The sequence below is a fragment of the Monodelphis domestica genome, chromosome 7 (genome assembly GCF_027887165.1).
Source record: "Monodelphis domestica isolate mMonDom1 chromosome 7, mMonDom1.pri, whole genome shotgun sequence".
NCBI classification, from domain to species: Eukaryota; Metazoa; Chordata; class Mammalia; order Didelphimorphia; family Didelphidae; genus Monodelphis; species Monodelphis domestica.
Window position 1 is genome coordinate 258,527,527 of NC_077233.1, and position 21,925 is coordinate 258,549,451.

Genomic DNA, 21,925 nt, shown 5'->3' on the forward strand with positions numbered 1-21,925 from the left:
AAAATAATTTATTAAGAACTAGAACTGGACAAGGAAAAGCTAACAACAAGAAATAATAAAGCAAAATCAAAAGTGTGACATAACAGTAAAGAATATGAAACATCTTATTACAAAAACAACTGACCTAGAAAATAAATCAAGGAGAGACAATATAAGAATAGTTGGATTCCTGGAAAGTTGCAATTTTTAAAAAAAGTTTAAATACCATACTCCAAAAAACCATCAAGGAAAACTACCCAGAAATCAGAGAGTAAAATAGAAATTTAAAGAATCTACCAATCATGACCTCAGAGACACTAAAAAATGCACAGGATCATTGTTAAGTTCCATAACCCCCAGGTAAAGGAGAAAATAGTATAAGCAACAAGGGGGAAAAAAACAATTTAAATACTGTAGAATGGCAGTCAGAATAACACAAGACTGTAACATTAAAAGAATGCAGGGCATGGAATACAGCATTTCGTAAAGCCAAAGAACTTGGCTTCCAGCAAAGAATAACATGTTCAACAACAATGAACATAATTATAAGAGGTAAAAAATGGATATTTAATCAATTTAAAGGAGTTTCAACTATTCCTGGCAAAATACCCAGAACTCAATGACAATTTGATTTGTAAGAAGCATACAAAAGCAATGATGAAAGACAACCTAAGCAACCCAAAAGGTCAAACTGTTTGATTCCTATATGGGAAAATGTCATCTTTGGCCCTCCCGTGGGAATAGTATCATTGCTGGAGTGTTTTGAAGGGGCATGAGTGGAGGTAGGGTGGAATGGCTTTCTCCTATGGAGGAAGAATGAGTGGAGGAAATGGCATAGAAGAGAGGAGGAAGGGGTGGAAGACTGATAGTATTAGAACCCTACTCTCACTAAATCTGAAAGAAAAAACAACATGCACCATTAGAAGAGTAAAAATTTTCTTGATGTACAGAGAAACAGGAAGGAAAGGGCTGAGATAAGGGAGGAGTGTTTAGAATTGAACTCATATCAAGAAGTAGGAGGGCATGGTTGTGGGGATAAGAAAGGGATTTGGGGGAAAGTGGATAGAATAAGAATTAAAAGGTAAGGGGGAAGGAACAAGAGAGATCTTTGGAAAGAGGACAGTTTAGAACTAGGTGTAGCAAAAGGAGAGGATAAGGGAGCATTTGGGGGAAAGGGTGTGAATTGGAGAGATATTGGTCAAAGGAAATTAGGTAGCTGAGGAGAAGAATATGGCAGAAAGAAATGAAGAGGGGAACAAACAGTTTGGAGAAACAGCAGGTGGAAATGCATAGCTAGTAACTGTGGCATTGAGTGTAATGGAATAAATTCACCCAGGGAAAGAAAATGGATAGCAGAAAGGATCAAAAACCAGGACTTGATAATGTGTTGATTACTGAAAAACACACTGAAAATGAGAGACATGCATAGAATAAGGTGAGGTCCTGGAGCTGGTAGGAGCCTGGAAAAGCAGGCTTAATATAAAGTTGGTAGAGCAATCATAATTTTTTTAATAAAACAAGATGGGAATATACATTAAAAGCTATAAACCTGTTTATCCGTATTGACCTAGGGATTCCTTTACTGGGTTTTGGTCCTCTGGGCATTATTGAGAGGATAAAAAAAATTGTATATGTATGAAAATATTCATGGAAGCTTTGTTATGACAAAATGTCAAAATAAAATAACTTTGTTATAACAAAATAACACAAATGCAGTGAATGGGAGAAATGGCTGAAGAGATTGTAATATTTGAATGTAATGATCTATATTATTAGAAAATAAAATATACCATGATTACATTAAGAAAAAAATAACCACAAAATCAAGAGAAAAAGTATCTAAGTGAAACAAATCCAAAGGGAATTAAAAAAGCAGAAAATGTTTATATTAGTGTACGTATATAATTTACATGTTTTAAATAAGATGGAGTTTGTGGTTTCACACATAATTTTTTAATGCATTTGCTTAGTTAAGTATTTGTAGTGGTGGCTACTGAGTATATAATTTATTTATTTATTTATTTTTTAAAAAGAATCCTTGGCAGAAATAATTGTAATCCCTTGGGTGCAGTCTTGTCTAATTCAAAGTAGATTTTTTTTTTTTTAAACCCTTACCTTCCGTCTTGGAGTCAATACTGTGTATTGGCTCTAAGGCAGAAGAGTGGTAAGGGCTAGGCAATGGGGGTCAAGTGACTTGCCCAGGGTCACACAGCTTGGAAGTGGCTTCAAAGTAGATTCTTGTGTCCTGTTGGGCACTGAGTGACAAACACCCTTCTGAAAGAGGTATAGGATTTGTAAAGTTAACAGATATGGCAGGCACATCCCATCACTTATTTGTCTGGGGGGGTCTGCCCCAAAGAAACCAAGCAGGTATTCCAGATCACTAGTTTGTTCTCTAGAGTCTGATCAGTTCAGTTCAACAAATACAGATTAAATAGCTACTCTGCACAAAACACTGCGCTAGATGCCTAGAAAGAGAGAAAATCCAGTAAGTAGTACAATGTAAATTCCCATTAATATATGATATTTCCTGGCAGGTACGTTGAAGTGGTGGGGAAAATGCTATGTGACATCAAGGGAAGGAGGTCATTGGCAGCTGGGGGAGGGAAGACAGGAATGGAGAATGAGATTAGGAAAGACTTTTGGGGGGAAAAGGGCATTTGAATTGGGTTTTAAAGAATGAATAGGCAAAGGCCAGATATTTTGTCAATTCATTAGCAGAAACAAAGATACTTAAAGATTTACATAGGGATAAAAATTTATAGTTTTGTTTGATGGAAGGTCAGTGGATTGAGGAATTTTACTAGTGCTATAAATACTAGTGGAATACTTGAAAGGCTTCCCATAGAGCCAGGGCTAGATATTGAGGCCAGTGAAACTAACGTGAGGAAGATGAAAGGGAAAATTAAAATAGGATCGAGTCAAGGCACCTGAAGTGGACAGAGTAAATTTAGTGTGAGTGGCAAAGGTAGAAAAATAAGAGGTGGTAGTCCTAGAGGAATTTCAGAATCCTAGATATTGAAGGTGATACAGTCCCAAGAAGTGAAATCCTACAATTATTTTCTCTCTCTCACTTGTACTTGAGTCAGTGCTGTGCATACAGTAGATTTAAAGCTCAAGAGGGAATGAGCAGTCATCGGATCCAATCCTCTTGTTTAGCTAAAGAGGATGGAATCTTATAGGTTGTATATGCATTATAATTTATAAAAATTATTCGACTCATTTGAAAAAAAAGATTAAAACTAATTCCTTGTCCTGTTGGTTTGTTTTTTGTTTTTTTTTTTTATAGACCAAATGTCATCAGTATTGGCCCAACCCTCCAGATGTCGTGGAGTATGGCAACTTTCGAATTAAGTGTCAGTCAGAGGATTGCACCATTGCCTATGTTTTTAGAGAAATGTCGGTCACAAAAATTGAGGTAAACATTGACAGACCATATAATAGATTTAGTATAACAGATCATAACTCAGAGTCTACTCCTATTTCCTATTAGCTTACTTGTGACTAGGAAGGAAGGAAGGATTTTATCTTCCCTAGAATAGAATGCTAGTCCTTACTTAGAATTTTCAGGATGTATATGTATATGTGTAGACAGACGCTCTGACACACACTATATAAACTGTGTGTTGCTACACAAGTATTTGGAAGTATTTCTATCTTAAATCATAATAATCTATTTTATATGGTGCTTTAAGAGTTTATAAACTATGTATGTATGTGCATTTGTATATATGTTTATATACATATTTTATGTATGTGTGTATATATATGTACATATATATATATAAATTCTCAAGAGGCTTTGTTTTGATAAATCATTTTTGAGTGAAACTTAGTGAAATGGGATCAGGAAACCTGGATTTGACTCCTGCCTCTAACACTTGCTATATAGTCACTTAACTTCCTTAATCTCAGTTTCTTCATCTGCAAGACAGAGATAATAATATTTATGCTCCCTAATGCAGAAGTTTGCTATAAGGAGAACTTTGCATAAAATGACCTATAAATGTGAATTTTTGTTAATGTTAAATGACCCACAGGATGCTCATCAGTCAGCTATAATTCAAAATCTTCTCAGTTAAAAGTTCCTAATTCCTGAAATCTCGGTACTTATCCTGCTATCCTGAATGTTCTCAATCAGAGGTGTCAAACTCATGACCTATAGCCCACCCAAGTGTTATCTGAACTAGAAAGAAATGTAATTGGGAAATATTTAAGACAATAAAAATACAGAACAACATAGGTGATGTTTGTGGTTTTCCAAGTCAATATACAACCCAACCCAATCTATTTCTGTTTGAGTCCAACACCACTGGTCTAGATGGATGGTTCTTAACCTAGGATCTGAGAAACCAAAGGAGTCCAAGGATAGATTTCAAAGATTCTATCAACTTGAATAGGTTAAAAAAAATTAGATTTATTTTGATGAATCTTTTACTCCCTTTGTAATCCTACATATTTTATCTTATGGTTTTAAAGAAAGAACAAGCATTATTTTGAGAAGTTGTACAAGCTTCCCCAGACTGCCAGCGGGTTCCGGGACCAAAAAGAATGTGAAGAGCCCCCTATTCTAGATAGTCCAATAAGTCTTAATCCAATAGGGCAACCAGGGAATATGAGACATGTTAAGGGATGTCACAGAATCATCCCCACCTCTGCATCCCCAAATCACCCTAAAGGAGCCCTGGAGCCAGTGCCATACTTGATGGGCCAGTTCAGAGATGCAGGTGATTGATAACTTCCCTGTCCAGCACTTTTAGGTAGCATGACTAAAGAGGCAACAAATGTCTGCAGGGCAAAAAAAACAGAACAAATAGTAGATTAATAGAAGTTTGTTGGCTCTTGAAAGAAAACCTTTATTTAAACTCTTCCATAAAACAAAGCTTGTGTCACCTAGAATTTATTTTACAGAGAAATGACAAAAATGTTTGCAATAGAATATGTTTATTTGGCAGGGGAGGAGGTTAATTTTTCCCATCAGGATGATTGATTCTAGGCTTCAAGATTCTTTCCAGACTTTTCTACCCTTTTAGAAGCACTGGATTGATTATGCAGATGGCTGATTACCTCCCTTCTTGCAGAGATAAAGATTTATATTGCTTTTTAGTATGACTCTTCAGACAAGGCACTCTTATCCTAATTGAGAAGACTAAAAATTCTTTTTTTTCTTTTTTTTAATTTTATAGTATTTTATTTGATCATTTCCATGCATTATTCATTAAAGACAAAGATCATTTTCTTTTCCTCCCCCCCCACCCCCCGTAGCCAACGTGTGATTCCACTGGGTATCACATGTGTTCTTGATTTGAACCCATTGCCATGTTGTTAATATTTGCATTAGAGTGTTCGTTTAGAGTCTCTCCTCTGTCATGTCCCCTCAACTGCTGTAGAGAAGACTAACAATTCTAAGCACTATAGAAAATACAATTAGGTCCTGATTAATACTAATAAATGGATTCCATTAAGTGGCCACATTATTCAAATCCATGTTGAGTTGGAACCAGCTACCATATTGTATATGAAGATAACTTGAAATAGTCTGAATTCAAGTAATGCAACTACTTCATAGGATTTAATTCCTAGCTGTATTCACAGTGATCTGTAGAAAGTAGTAAATTTTGGCATCTCAGGCATTCTTAGGGAGTGATCCCAACTCTAGGAAGTTTGGACTGGACATCATCAAGAAGATGCTGAGAAAGGCTCTATTTGATTAGTTAAGTTATTAGAGTGTTAACATCGACAGATCATTATTTTGATTGCAAATTTGGGTGGCACCTTAACCTATCTAACAATTCTGTAAGATATTCTTTATGGACAAGATGGTTAATCATTATGGGATGATGATGATGATAATTTACATTTATAATTTACAAAACATTTTAGGGCAACTACCGAGTACTGGTCCTAGTCAAGAAGACTTCGATTCAAATACTGCCACAAACTATGTGACTTTGTTGTTTTATTATTTTATATACATATAGAAAAATAACTATATTATTATTTTTACTTTAGTTATGTATTATAACTATAAAACGACATTATACCCATATATACAAAACTATAACACTATTATAATTTCATATGTAATTATATATTTGGGGGGGTTGCCTTTGTGACCCTGGGCAAATAATTTAACCCTGTTTGCCACAGTTTTCTCAATTGTAAAAATGAGCTGGATAAGGAAATGACAAATCACTCCAATATCTTTACCAAGAATTCCCCAAAAGAGGGTCACAAAGAATTATATACAGTTGATTCATTGGAGTCTTACAACAACCCACCTATCAGGTGGATACCACAAGTATTATTATTATCCTCAATTAACAGGTGAAAAAACTGAGAGACACATTAGGTAATTTGCCTAGACTCATACAGTTGATAAGTATTTATTTTGTTTATTATATTATTTTATGTTTAGTCTTTATCATTTTATTATAATAATATTATATATATAATAAAATAATGTTACCATATTATTTTATGTTTAGTCTTTATCAGTGATATTCAACTCTTTGTGATCCCATTTGGGGTTTTCTTGGCAAAGACTCTGGAGTGGTTTGTCATTTCCTTCTCCAGCTCATTTTACAGATGAGGAAACTAAAATAAACAGAGTAAAGTGACTTGTCCAAATTCACACAGCTGGTAAATGTCTGAGGTCACATTTGAACTCACAAAGATGAATCTTCCTGACTCCAGGCCCAGCACTGCATCAGCTAGCCACAGGTTGTGTAATTGGAATGTGAACCCCAGAACTACAATTCCCAGCACCCCACTCTCCTCACGTTATTGCTAACGTAGGCAGGATATAAATTGTGTGTAGCCCCGCTTCTCGCTCTCTCCTGTGATCAGGTTTGGTGGAGGTTGCCAGGAGAGTTTTTGTTCATGTGGTCTTAATTTTGTTAATTAGGTTTTTTTTTTAAACTCCTGTTTCTTTTTTATTCCTTCTACTTCAAGTCATTATTAATAAACTTTATAAAATATAATTCTTGGAGAGTTGGATATTAATATAAATCTTACAGGTTGAGGTTCAAACTCAGATGCTTAAGTCTCCAGGTCCAGGAGTCTACGCACTATGCCGTGTCTCCTCTTAGCGTTAACACAATTTCTACAGACGTGGAGCTTTTTGAATGACACTAGTTGAAAATTATTGATGAATGGATTGTTGTCAGCTTGGAAGGAGGTCGCTAGCACTGTGCCTGTCTGGTCTGTCATCTGCAGACTTACTAAGCATTGTTTATCAGATCTGCAGGTGGCACAAAGCCGCTGAGGATCGCTGGGATGGCAGATGGCAGAATGGAGATTTGGGAAGACCGCGCTGGGTTGAAACTCACAAGTGAAATGTAATAAAGCATAGTGATATGTCCTGTACTCATCCACAGCACGTGGGGAGTCAGATACAGACCTTGCCTCCAAGAAATAGCATTTGGCAACTTTATCCCACAGGCAGGGGGGGGGGGGGGGGCTATTTAAATAGGAGCTTCAGCTCTGGTAAGCAAATTATTTTTGGAAATGGCAGAGCAGTATGAGTGGGAAGGAGAAGTGGAAAGGGGTTGCCCTTCCTTCTTTGTGAGTCCTCCGTTCCTGAATATTTCCATCTTGACTCCCCCAATAGGAGATGAAATTCTTGAGGCAGAGAAGGTGTTTTTCCTTTCTTTGAATCTTCAGTGATTAGTACTGTGTCTGGCACATAGTAAATGCTTGTCAGATGACTGACCAACTAGCTGAGAAGATACCCAGAGGGTTTGCCTTGAATTATGTGTCCCTTGAGGGACCATTGTATAAGTACCATTTTTCTCATCATCTGGAGCCATGTAGCTAAGCAGTAATCTGTTGTTTGCTTTTGCCTTGTAAGATCGGAGAGGAGGGGAAACGTGGCTTTAAAATGAAATAATTAGTATGGTTTTATTTTGGAGTTTTGGTTGTATATGAGTTTGTTCTTAGAACAGAGGCCAATATGGAAGTGCGTTTTGTATGACAATAAGAATAAAAAAAATTTAAATCAAGTAATTAAATATCTAAAATAAAACAATGACTAAGAGCCTCAGGCCTAGAAATAGGAGGACTTGGATTCAAATATGACCTCAGATATCCTACCTATGTGACCCAGGGTAAGTCATTTAACTCAGTTTCCTAGCTCTTACTACTTCTTCCTTAAAATCAATACTTAGTATCAATTCTAAAACAGAAGGGTAAAAGTTTTAATAATAATAATAATTAGTGTGAAAAAGATATTAGAAAGGAAGATAAGGGAATAAGCATTTATCTAAGTATCTACCTATGTGCCAGGCACTGTGCCAAAAGCTTTTATATTTGTGTGTTTATTATTTAATTATATATTACACATGCTTTATATTATATAATAACCAAATGATACATATTAGATCTACCTATATAAAACATATATGTATAATATATAATGCTACATTATCATATATATAATCACACAAATATAAAGTCACTTTGTATACATAATGTATATATACATATATATATATATAAAATTTGTAAAAATATTATCTCAATTGATCATATATAGCAGGTCACAAGCGCAATAAAAGTCAAGTGGTGGTGATTGTTCTTACTGTTGAATCCTTTCAGTCATGTCTGACTCTTCATGACCCTACTTGGGGTTTTCTTGGTAAAGATACTGGAGTGGTTTGCCATTTCTTCTCCAGCTGATTTTAAAGATCAGGAAACTGAAGCAAACAGAGTTAAATGACTTGCCCAGGGTCTCTGCACTACTACACATCTGAGATTTTAATTCATTTCTTCTTGGCTCTAATCCCAGCACTCTATCCGCTGCACCACCTAAGCTTGCCTTCGTTGGTAACCAAAAAGACTCTTAGACTATAGTAATGGAATTACAATGTCCATCGCGAGGAATGTGATAGTCATGCTCTACTCTACCCCGTTGGACCCCAGTTGGGGTGCTGTTTTCAGATCTGGCCAATGTGTTTTAAATAGGACAGTAACAAATGAGGGTGTGCAAGATGATGGGACTATGCCATGCATGGATCACGTGAAGGAACTATGGAAAGACATCTTGAGGACAGCATCTTCTAGGAAAAGTCTTAAACAGGCAAGACTTCTAGACAAGAGAAGTCTTAGACAGGCGCGACTGTCTTCTACAAGTATTTGAAGGCTTGACAGCAACCTGTAGAGGCAGTGTGTGATAGAAGGAGTATGAGATGACCTGCGATGGAGTTACTCTTATGACACTTTCTTGCTGTGATTATGACTTTAATACTCTTGAGCCTGGACTTTTGAATGAATGAATGAATGAATGAATGAATGAATGAATGAATGAATGAATGAATGAATGAATGGATGGATGAAATAAGAAGCATTTATTAAATGTATACTATGCATCGAGAACTCTTCTAAATACTAGAAATACAAGTAGGATTTTTTAAAAAGACGTAGAGTAGGTAGGTGGTTGTGAATAGAGACAGGAGGTTCTAGGTTCAAATCTACCCTCAGAAGCTTCCTAGCTGTGTGACCCTGGACAAGTTACTTAACCCTCGTAGTTTTGTAGCTTTTACTGCTCTTCTGCCTTGGAATGGATACTTAGTATTAATTCTAAGAAAGGAAATAAAAGTTTTTTAAAAAATAAAGATACAGTTCCTTCTCTTTAAGGATCTGATTGGGGGAGATGACATGCTTAGGTTGAAGGCAGATGGAAAGCCCCAGGGACCCTTGCCCAGGGGTCTAGAGAGAATAAGATGGGCTCATCCTACCACCTAACTCTCTCAGGCTTGGAGGACTTAGGGACTCAAAGACAGGGTGGGTGGTAAAGCCTGGGGGTCCTTCACATCACTGGAAGGCTTAGAATTAGTGACTTCCAGCTCAGCCAAATGATCCGCAGCCATGTTCCTCTTCCACTCCAGGCTGGCCCCGATGATGTCTGTGCAACTGAGATGGTTACTGGGGGGAGATGAAGGGAAATCGGGGAGAGACAGAGTCCCCTGTCAGCTCTCAAATGCAAATTTAGAATCAGAATAGTCATACGTTAGACATACTATAAAATTACCCACCTCACTGGGTCAGAGTCCAAAAGACCTGAGTTCCCAGCTCACCTCATACCCTTACTGACTTTGAAACTCTTGGCAAGTCACCTAACCTCAGTTTACCTCCCTTTCCTCATCTGTCAAATGGGGATTATAATACTAGACCCTACCTCTCAGATTTGTCGTGAGGATTAAAAAGAATTAATATTTGTAAAGCAGTTCACACAGTGCCTGGAAAATAGGAAGCTTTTAGTATAAATACTTCTTTCCTTCCTTTTTATGACAAAAGCGCTTGATGAAATATTAAATGCAAGGATATAGATCCTAGCCCTTCCTTCACATAGTAGAGCATCTTTGAGAGTTATTGTAGCCAGAAATGTCATCCCTGTACTCATTCCCACAAAGGCAGGGGTACTCACAGTATCCTTCTCCAAATGCGAACGTTCAGGAGGTCCAGATGCAAACTCCCTTCCTAGGTGAATTCTGTGGCTACTCTCATCATGAGAATGGTCGGGTACCACTCAGCCTAGGGCTTGACTGTTCCCTGATGCTCCTTGTGTGCTCCTTCTGGCCTTCTTCGACTTCTTCTCTCCATCACCTACAGGGTCTAGGTGCTTCGACTTAGTAAATATTTAATGTCTACTCACAGCTATCAACATTTAATTTTCTAGGCAGTTTCTCACAAGTGTGTCAATATCTGCAATATTCTTGTGTTTAGAAGGAGTCAGGTGGAGGACCTAGACCTGAGATTTCTAGTAAGAAACTCCCAGGTGAAGAAATTGTCCACCAAGGCAAGTACAACTTAGAGTCTTCGAGAGTTGACTCAGACATTGAGAAATTAAGTGATTTGCCGATAGGGACACACAACTGTACATATCAGAGGCAGGATATGAATCTAGGTCTTCCTGGCCTCAAAGCTGATTCTCCATCTATTGTGTCATGGTGACTCTCTTTAGAAGACCTAGAAAAGTACTGAGAAATGGCATGAAATAGTGGATAGAAGACTTAAGATTTGGGTTCAGGTACTACTTCTGACGTAGAACTAGCTATGTGACCATAGGCAAGTCACTTAAGCTTTGTAGGGTCTGAAATAAAGTCTATATTTTTCCCACTCCAGACAGGGGAAGAACACATAGTTACTCATCTCCAGTATGTCGCTTGGCCTGATCATGGGGTCCCTGAGGATTCATCAGACTTTCTGGAATTTGTAACCTATATGAGGGCATTGAGAATGGAGAATGAGCCCATCTTAGTTCACTGCAGGTATGTAGTTAAGATAAATTTGTGTTTAAGGGGGATAGAGAAAATCTGTAGATTAATATTCAATTGGTGGCATGAATCTTGAATCCTCAAAGGACACGTGCTTTTTTTTTTTTATTTCCTACTATCTATACCCAGCAATTTGTTTAATACTTAACAAGAGTAAAGAACTGGTCCAACCAACCATTCTAGAGAACCATTTGTAAGCCAAGAACCATTTGTATAACCAAAAGACTATAAAACTGTACATACCCCTTGACCTAGCAATAATACTTCTAGGTCTGTATCCCAAAGAGTTAAAAGGAAAAGAATCTCTGTAGAAAAATATTTCTAGCAGCTCTTTTTGTGGTGGCAAAGACTTGAAAATTCAGTGGGGGAATGGCAGATTAAGTTGTGGCATACGATTGAGATGGAATATTTTTGGGCTATAAGAAAATGACATGAGGAGCGGTTTCAGAAAAACCTGGCAAGACTTTATGAACTGATGCAAAGTGAAATGAGAACAACCAGAAGACCACTGTGCAGCATAACGGCAATATTGTAATAATGATCAGTTGTGAAAAACTTGGCCACTCTTATCAATACAATGATCCAAGACAATTCCAGATGACTTATGATGAAAAGATACTGTCCACCTCCAGAGAAACAACTGATGAACTCTTGAATCCAAATTGAAATATACTTGTCTCACTTAATTTTTCTTGCTTTTTAAAAAATATGGCTAATAAAGAAAGTTTTTATGTGAATTCACATATATGATTGATACCGTATTGCTTGCCTTCTGGAGGTTGAGGGTGAGAGAACTGGGAGAGAAGGAGAGAATTTGGAACTCAAAATTTAAAAATAATACATAAAAATAAATTAATTAAAATGTTAAAAAATACTTAACAAAATTTAGAAAACTATATATAAAGCCCTGTGATTCATTTGAAGACATGAGAATCATTAAATAGAAAATGGAAATATCCCCTAGCATAATTTCCCATCGTGAAAAAATATCTATGGTATGCATACTTTTATATTGTATTGTATAAAATTATATTGTATACATACACTAAATTCTAATGGATGTACAGGAAGCAGGGAGTGACATTTGTTCATTTTATAAAAGGTAAATTTTACCATAAAAAGTTCATCTTTAGTGTTCATTTTTTTAAACCCTTACCTTCTGTCTTAATATCAATTCAAAAACTACTCCTAAGCAAAAGCCTTCTTCACACAAAGCTTAAAGGCAAAGGGTTTTCTAAAAAACCTCTTTATAGGACTAACATTGGCCTTATGGGCTAACTGTTTATCAATACATTTCAGGGGACATGGTTTGCCTCCAATACCTATAAATCCATGCAATAAGGAGCTGTATTATAATAAGGTCCTACTGAATTTTATTAAAAAGCTACTGACTTGGAAAAAAAAATACTAAGACAGAAGAGTGGTAAGGGCTAGTCAATGCAGGTTAAGTGACTTGCTTAGGGTCACACAGCTACAAAGTGTCTGAGGACAGAATTGAACCCAGGTCCTCCTGACCCCAGGCCTGGCACTCTTATCCATTCTGCTACATAGCTGCGTCAATGTTCATTTTTAAAAAAAAACTAAAATTCTCCTGTTGGAGCTCTTTACTCCAACTGAGTAAATTGCAATATTTATTCCCAAAAAATCCCCCATAATTTTAAGATCAATTTCATGGTTTAAATGCTATTAGAATTTCAATCAATGACTCTGAGAGTTTCCTACGTAATGTACAAAAATCGAGTTCCCAAATGACAGGAAACATCCACATTGGGTATATGCCATGAATAAATATCCACCCGAATTATAGAATCTCTGTGGCGAGGAACCCTAGGAATCATCTAGGCCAACTTGAACCTGAATAAAAATCCATTCCACAACATGCCCCTTGATTTCCAAGGATTCCTTTTTTCATCTTAAGAACAGTGCGGCATCCGAGCTATGGCATGCCAGGTGATTCCAAGTCCAAACCTATCTTCCTAATGTGCTATTGCTTTCCTTGTTTCATTTTTCAGTGCTGGAATAGGTCGAACTGGTGTGTTGGTCACTATGGAAACAGCCATGTGTTTAATTGAAAGAAGCCAGCCTGTTTATCCATTGGATATTATCCGAAAAATGAGAGATCAGCGTGCTATGATGGTGCAGACATCAGTGAGTTAGAATACTAACCTAATTCCAGATCATGTGGTGCCCTTGCTAAAATATTTTCACTCTACATAGCTGATAAGTTAAAATCACTGTAAAATATCCGTTCTTCTTGCTCTCTCCAAAGGTAATTAATGGTCTCGGTGTCTTCTTTTTGATGGGCTTAAATTTTACCTCCCAGTTTAATTTCTGTAGCTATATAGGCATCATCTTCTTTCAACAGGCAATCCAAGTGAAATATGAATTCAGCACATTTTTTTGGATGAGCATTTATTAATTGCAGACTGTATACTTCCATTCCTCATATATATATATATATATATATATATATATATATATATATATATATATATATATATATATATATATATACATACATATATATATATCCATTCCTGCATAGTCTGTAGTCGGAAAGAAAATGCTGTTACTTTTAATACATTCCCTCATCCCCAGTGCAGCCACAAAATCCCATTTCCTGGTGTTTTATCTAACTTGTTTTAAGGTCAGACCTTGCCTAAGCAGAAAAGGGAGTAAATTTGGCCATCCTTTTGTTCCTATAAAACGCCAGGACCGTTTTAGCTTATCCAAAACTATGCCGTGTGCAGGCGCGAAAAGACTCAGACACACTCTGTAAGAGGTAGACACGTCTGTTAACATCACGAGAAATATGGAAATGTGCCTTGCCTGAAAGCACTGGTACAACCTATAGCAGACTATTTACCGCCTCAGGGAAGGTGGGGGAGGGAGACTGAATCGCAGAATGTTAGCAAACCGTCCTTAAAAAGTAACTTTAAAGAGTTTTAATAACATTTCTATGAACAGTTTAATCACTCTCTATAGCTCTCTCCATCTCGATCTATATATTTTAAAACGGAAGGAAATGGCTAGAATGCTGGTCAGGAAGAACTGGGTTCAAATGCCACTTTTGACTCTTATTAGCACTGACCTCCGTGTGTTTCAGGCAGCTCCTTTGGGCTTATTTACTATGTTGTTGGGCAGTGTGTTCTCGCCCAGTTTGAGGGAGTTCCCACAGCGGGAATAGTGAGACCATTCCCACAGTTAGGCTAATTAGGTTCACATGAAGTGAGCATCAATTATTTCCTTAATAAAAATGTTTTGGGGGCAAAAAAAAGCATTTTTTAAAGACATAGACACACATACATATGCGGAGCTCCCCTTTTAGCACATACCCTTTTTAATCTGAGGATAGTATAGGAATTACCGTTAACCATTTCTTCAGCTTAATGGTTTTTCCCTTGAGCCTTACAATTAAATGTAATTGCCTCCTGTTCCATTTGTACTTTTACTGCTATGATAAAAGTCATAGATATTGGCTTCTCGGGGGAAGCTGGGTGACTCTGTGAATTGGGAGCCACCCTGGGCGACAGAAGGTCCTGGGTTCAAATGTGGCCTCAGATGCTTCCTAGGCAAGTCATTTAACCCCCATTGACTGTAATAGTTAAAATTTAGGGAAACTGAGGCAAGATAGAAATCAGTTTCTCTCTGTAAGGAGTATTATTTTTTAGAGGTTTATTAAAGGTTGAGGATTAAAGAAATTACAGAATAAGAAAACACATGTTTAGGCCCACAGAGAGGCCTAGACACAACCTCACCTACATTATCAAAAGAGCCACGTCTGCTTGCAAGCGGAAGTCCAAAAAGAGCCCGAGTCTATTCACAACCAGGTTTAAATACCCCATCTCGCTCTCGTCCCAGGTGGGATTACAAAGCATTCTGGGGAAGTGGAGCAAGGGCTTCTGGGGTTTGAAGTCCTGGATTTAAGTCTATTTTTTACAAGACCAGCCCTTAACCACTCTTCTACCTTAGAACCAATACACAGTATTGAATCTGAAATGAAAAGTAAGGCTTTAAAAAAATATACATATGTATATATATAATTTATGCTTCTCTACAAAGAGTTTGGGTCATAGCTTTCCATATTTGGCTGTTAATAGATAAATATATTCACGAAATGATTGAAATGAACGGTAGAACAGGGAAAGCAACAATTCCCCTAACATTTTACTTGGAGTTCCTACATGGAACTGCATTGTTTAAATAGACAAGTGGAGACTCAAGTAGATAGGCTCAGTGCCCTGACTGTCCTGAGACGCTGGGAGTGAGTAGAAGATGCTTGAGACGGATTTAAATCTTGCTCCTAAAGTCTCTCCAAATGCTGTTGCCACACGCTTTGTTCTGGTAAGCAAGTCCCTTCAGAAAGCCTTCCTACCGTCCAGGCTCTCTACCTTTGGGAGAGGGACTGTCTTGGGCTCAGGGGGACTCCTGGAGGAAGAGGGATTTGGAAAAAGGTGCTCTCAAGGTCCCTGCTGAGCTTTGACATTCCCCGTGACCCTGGAGGGAATGCCAAACCCTCTTATTAAAGCACTTTGAATGAAAGGCAACTTATAAAAATTGCAGATTGCTAGTCAGTGTTGGGAACTTGAGCATTTCAAGGCTTGAAGGATTCCCCCCTCCTGATCTATCTTCAAGGGGTCTGAGGAGAAGTAAGCAGGTCCACATGCTCTTGACAGCATCTCTGCTTACCCTAGTAAGACGGCTATTCAACAGGAGGGACCTAGAACCAGGAGGGAGAAAGCGAGAGGGACTCCTTACCGTCGAGGGAGCTAGAAGGTGCCACCAGCTGCCTCTCTCCCTGTGGGCAGTTAACCTATTCCCAATCCGAGTCGGTGGCAGGAATCCTCCACCCACAGTTATCGAATTCTGGCCATCTGCCTCCTCATAGCCCAACCAGGTTATTATAGTGTGGAAACATGTTTTCATAGTAAAATTCCAGGTTCGCCTTCGCCAGGGAATTCCCTGCCTGCAAAGGTTGGGATTTGCCTATTTAGAATTGAGCTCAGGCTGCTTTCAAAGCTCTTCTGCTCCTAGGAAAGCAAGGTGAAAAAACCCCAATCTCTAAGGTTAAAAGGAGGAACGAGGGAATTAGCCTGACCTGGTCAGATTGTCCACTGATAATAACCGATCCACATTACATTACAGTCTGAGCCTCTATTGTCAGTTGCCCCAGTTTTTCTTTTCTAAGAACATTAGGAAAAGCAAGCAATAGCCGGCTTAAAAATGAGGTTGTACCCTAAGATTTTTTTCCCTAGATTTCAGAACGCTGGACCTACAATCAGGAAAATCTGGATTCAAATATGATTTCAAGATAATAGCAATATCTATCTCCCAGAGTTTTTGAGGATAAAGTGAGCTGGTTTTGGGTCATTTACTAATTTACTTTTTGATGTCTGCAAAAATGTGAGTGCACATTGAATGTTCTCACACCACACAAGCAAGATTTTTTTTTCTTCTATGTGGAGTATTTTGAATGTTCAGGTTTTTTTTTTCTTCTTCTTCCCCAACTGGAAAGAAAAGAAACATTTTTTCAAATTTTTTTCAACAATTAAAAAAAAAAAAAACTCTTGTAACAATATTCAATCAGATAAAAGTTCTCACTTTGGCTTTGTCCAAAAGCGCGTCTCTTTCTACACCCAGAGTTGTCTTTTTTGTCAGGAAGTAGGTAGTAGGCTTTATCATCCATGCTCTAGAATTGTGGTTGATCATTGCCTTAATCCTAGTTCTAGGGTATTTTCTAAAGTGTGTCACTGGCCATCCATATTTCGTATAGCAGTCCTATGGGTCCGATAGGCTTGAAATCCAACGTTGTCTCTGAGAAAACAATCTGAATTAGAACTCAGAAATCTTATTGACCCTGAAAGAGGAGAGGGAAAAATAAATTTAAAAAAAGTGGAGAGGGAAATTCCCCTCCAGATTGCCTCTTGTTGACCCTGAAAGTGGGAAATTCTCCTCCTAGTTTCCGTAGCAGGCAAACAGAGTACATCATTGCCTCCTCTGTGCTGGCTAAGGTGGAACTGCATGCAAAATGGAGATTTCCTCTCACCTGTGACAGCCGCCATCAGTCTTCTACAAGAGGCTCTCTAGCCCTCCCAGTTGTCAGTATGTTTTCCACCCAGAGAAAAAAGAATCTTCACTATGTTTCTTTTTTTTTTTTAACTCTTGCCTTCTATCTTATAATCGATACGGAGTATCAATTCCAAGGCAGAAGAGAGGTAAAATCTAGGCAATTGGGATTAAATGACTTGCCCAGGGTCACACAGCTAGGAAGTTTCTTGGGTCAGATTGGAACCTAGAACCAACCTCCCATTTCCAGGCCTGGCTCTTTATCTCCTGAGTCACCTAGCTATCCTGTAAATATTTGTCGATTGAATAATATGGTATTGGATCATAGGATCATAGATTTGGGGGCAGGATTAAGAGAGCTGCGGCACAGAGATAGCCCAGGGTCACATCGTGCGTTAGGTTTTATAAAAAGCACTGTTGAACACAACAACAATGGAATGCAAGTTTCTGAGAATCACACAATTTTAGAGATTCAAGGCACCCAAGTCATTAGCTAGGCAACCCCCTCATTTTTACACACAAGAAAACCAAGACCCAAAGGGGCAAAGAGACTTGCCTGGAGTCACACAGATGTTACATGTCTGTGCCAGCATTCAAATCCAGGCCTAATGTCTTAAGTGCCTATTATGCTCTACCAAAAATATGTCAGAATATAAAGTTTTAATTTGACTTTTTAATAAAAAATTATTTCTCTCTCCCTCCTTCCCTCCGTTCCTTTCCTCCCTTCATCCTTCCTTTTCTTTCATTGCCTCTCTCTCTCTCTCTCTCTCTCTCTCTCTCTCTCTCTCTCTCTCTCTCTCTCTCTCTCTCTCTCCCTCCCTCTCCATCTCTTTCTCTGTCTCTTTCTCTCTCTCTCCCTCCCTCTCCATCTCTCTCTTTGTCTCTCTCTCTCTCTCTCTGCCTCTCTCTCTCTCTCTCTCTCTCTCTCTCTCTCTCTCTCTCTCTCTCTCTCTTTCTCTCTCTCTCTCTCTCTTTCTGTCTCTTTCTCTTTTTCTTTCTATCTGACTCTCTTTCTCTCCCCCCCCCTTTTATTCCCTCATTTTAACTGTAATTGCAATTTTAGTAGCCAGCAAACGATGTTATTTCACTATTGCAGTTCAGCAACTGCTCTGAAAATTGTAGCCTGGAGCATTTAAGGGTTAAGTGATTCGCCCAGCGTGGGTGTCCCGGGTAGTCCGTATCTAGAGACAGGCCTTGAGCCCAGTCTGTTGCCCCCGAGGCCAGCTCCCTAGCCGTCATGGTACTCTACCTGTCACTTCTGTATCATTTTAGAAATCGGTACTTCACAGCTGTTGTGTAACTCCTCCCTTTGTCAAGTTCTTGCACACCTCTTGACATACCTGCTCGTTTTCGTTCCCTTCCGTCTCTTAAAAATCATTTTCTTGCCAGGGGTAATGGCGCAGACTTCTAGTCTCTGCTCCTCGGGAGCTGGGCCTTGAGCACTTGATCTCCAGAGTTCTGAGCCACATTAAGGCCTACCCAGTGTCTGAACTAAGTCTGGCACCAATATGGCAAACCAGAAATCAGAGAAGAAGTCATGGGACCCCGTTTGCCTAGCCCTTGCCCTTCCAAGTTATTGCCAAGACAGAAAGTAACGTGGGTGGGTTTTTGTTTTTGTTTTTGTTTTTGCTTTTTTTGTTTTTCAGAAAAAGAGAGAAAGAAACCCTTTACACAATTAGCAAACGACTTTTAACCCAGGCCCTCCTATAGTGGTACTGGCTGAAAATAGAATTTTAAAAAGGTTAAGAAAAATTAATAAATCCTTTCTGAAGGGAAAGAGGTATGCAGGGCAAATGCCCTAATGTTCTGATCCAAGGGAAGAGAAGCCCAGCCTCTCACCATCATCTCAGAGGCAGAACATAAAACGGGATGTATTGGGAGTATGACTAGCCTAATGCTTGCTGATGTATAGGTGTAGAAACTCCAAATCTTACTGGAAAAATGTTTTCTAATTAAAATTGCAGATGAGCCTCCTAGTGGAGGAACTTGCCCAAAGTCAAACTGATAGTCACTGAGACAGCCTCCTTTCCTTTGATTCTAAAACCTTCTCCAGAGGCAAAGTATGTCTATTTATTTATGTTTTAAACCCTCACCTTCTGTCTTAGAATCAATACTGTGTATTGGCTCCAAGGCAGAAGAGTGGTAAGGGTCAAGTGACTTGCCCAGGGTCACACAGCTGGGACGTGTGATGCCAGATTTGAACCCAGGACCTCCCATCTCTAGGCCTGGCTTTCAATCCACCTTAGGGCTGGGCAAATGCTTGCCTTTCCAGATCCTTCCTCACGCCTTTCTTTGTCCTACAGAACCAGTACAAGTTTGTGTGTGAAGCCATCCTTCGTGTCTACAGAGACGGTCTGGTCCAGCCTCTGGACTCTAGTTAACGCCTCTCTTCAGCGTTTCCAAGAGTACGAGCTTGTGGAGCCGAGCGCGTCTGCCTGGCATCCGCGAGGTGCCTCCGCAGAGGCTGGCGGGAGAGAACGAGAACCTGGAACTCTGGCACTTTATTTCCTTAAAAAGAAAATGAGCATCTTGTAAATAGGAACCCGTAGCTACGCATGCCCGCGGCTGTCATACGGTTCATCCGCAGACGTAGGGGCCGAAGCTTCAGTGGTCTGCTGCTTGGCTCGGAGGGAAGGGAAGGAACCCGGGGGGCTCGTGGCCTCTGTCTTAAGTGGCCTTCACAGGACTTTCCGGTAGGCAGCCGTCCTGACCCGAGTAGCCATCTTTTTGCTGAGGATTCAGAATCGAAGTAGCATTGGTTATTTTAGGCTTATCAGGTATCTTGTTTGAGAAAAAAGTACTCCAGGCTAAGCTTTTTTAGGACTCCTAGAAAGAGTCGCAGCGATTAGAGGATGAACTCTTGCCCGTCGTTCAAAACTGCCTACTTGTCTGTGGATCTGAGATCTCGTTGGTCTGGGTACTCCTTCCGGGCATCCTTACCCTGTTCGTAGTTTTTGTCTGTGTTGGTTTCCTTTAGAGGATCCTTCCCGAGGCACCAAAAGCCTCCCTCCAGCTTTTTGGTTTTGTTTTGTGTTTTTTAAGCATTTTGTGAACACCATCGTCCTCCTCCCTGCCCCCGCTCTTCTGTTCTCCAGTGCTCGAGGGGCCCTCCCCTTTTTCCTGTCCTCCGTCCCCTCGAGGTCCTATTTCACGCCACTTTTGATACATGATTCGTCATTGTGATATGCTGCAGTCTTCTTCTACTCCACCCTGTTGCTCTTTTTTCCCATTGCCCCATGAGGTGCCCGCCATTTTGCTTCCTCCCACATCACGGTGTTCCAAGATTCGCCACCGTAAAACATTACTGGGAAGAGTATGCGTGTGAGAAGGAGAGATTTTTAAGTCACAGGGCAGAAACCCTTGAAAGAATGCCAGTTCTCACTGGCTCTGCCTTTCTATACTCTACATGCAAGGCGCTGATAGTTCAGCTAAAGAACAAGGCCTACTATGTCTTCCATTGTTCATTTGTTTTAATGCCTTCAGGTGTTAAGTCATTCAGATGTTCCTATTTTTGATGATTGTGTCCCGAGCCTCCCTGCTTGCCTCTCCCTTTAAGTCTCCTCTTTCTGGTTTGTACTTCAATATATAAACCAGGAAACAGTTTTTTTTTCTTTTTTTCTTTTACTTAAAACTCTAAACTTAGATTCTGCGGCTTCTTATTCTAAGTTCCTTGAATTTATTTATTAGTTTTAGATGCAGTTTGTGAGTTAATACTGTGTCACCTTGTTCCTCTGACTTGTTTACTGTGCATTCAAAATCCAGGACTGGAAATTATCTACTACTGAACCTACTCAACATTTTGCTGCTACTTCCAGCTGTTCAACATGGAGAAAAAGAAACAAAACTATGCTATTTGTGTGGGGATGATAACGGTGGAAATGTTCCATCTTTGGCCTTTCTGAAAATCATTTTTTATCCGCTTGACCACGGGAAACACAAATACCCTGAGAGATGTGCCCTTGTGTGTGTGAGTGTGTGTGCGTGTGTCTGTGTGTGTGTTTCAGGGGGCAATTTGATAGAAGTTACGGATGCGTTATAAAATCCAGGTTTCTGTACGTACAAAAAACTATACGCTTTCACCCTTAATACAACGGTCTCGATTTCATTTCAAAGGGGAGGATCAGACTATCTGAATGATATAAACACAATGTCGACGTTAATTTATTTGAGCACATCCTATGTTTAATTGTACTAGAGAATTCTGCCTCTGTTAATAATATTGTTAAATTTTTAAAATATATGATAGAATTATAACAAAAAGATTATTATTTAAGGAAAGTAATCTGAAAATCTTAATGTGGTATACAATGTAGACCTTTATATGTATTGAAAAAGAGGAAGCTAGCCAGTTTCTTATTGAGAAGTATGAATAAAGATGCTTTCATACAATTATGTCTTGTGGTGAGAATGCCCTTTTCGTATTCTAAAAGCTTTGAACTGATTACAAAGATTGCCTTTAGCTGTGAAATGGTTAAAGTACATAGTAGGAGCTATTTTTTTCTAAAGATATTAAGGCCCTCACAGGTAGGTCAAACACATTTCCTCAAATTCTTTCTCTGTTTCTTCCACAAATATTTTTAAATGGGGTAGAGGAGGGAATGCTA

At 38.9% G+C, this 21,925-nt stretch overlaps 1 protein-coding gene across 3 annotated transcripts in view; it reads left to right on the top strand.

Annotated features, from left to right (window-relative positions):
* Positions 1 to 21,713, top strand: part of PTPN3 (protein tyrosine phosphatase non-receptor type 3) — a 300,638-nt gene extending 278,925 nt beyond the window's left edge. For all 3 annotated transcript variants that reach the window (XM_007498053.3, XM_007498054.3, XM_007498052.3), the window contains exons 23-26: positions 3,269 to 3,397; positions 11,104 to 11,249; positions 13,268 to 13,403; positions 19,625 to 21,713. In XM_007498053.3, the coding sequence (XP_007498115.1) occupies positions 3,269 to 3,397; positions 11,104 to 11,249; positions 13,268 to 13,403; positions 19,625 to 19,702 (489 nt within the window). In that variant the 3' untranslated portion in view covers positions 19,703 to 21,713. The remainder of the gene's footprint in view (positions 1 to 3,268; positions 3,398 to 11,103; positions 11,250 to 13,267; positions 13,404 to 19,624) is intronic.
* The last annotated feature ends 212 nt before the right edge of the window (positions 21,714 to 21,925 follow it).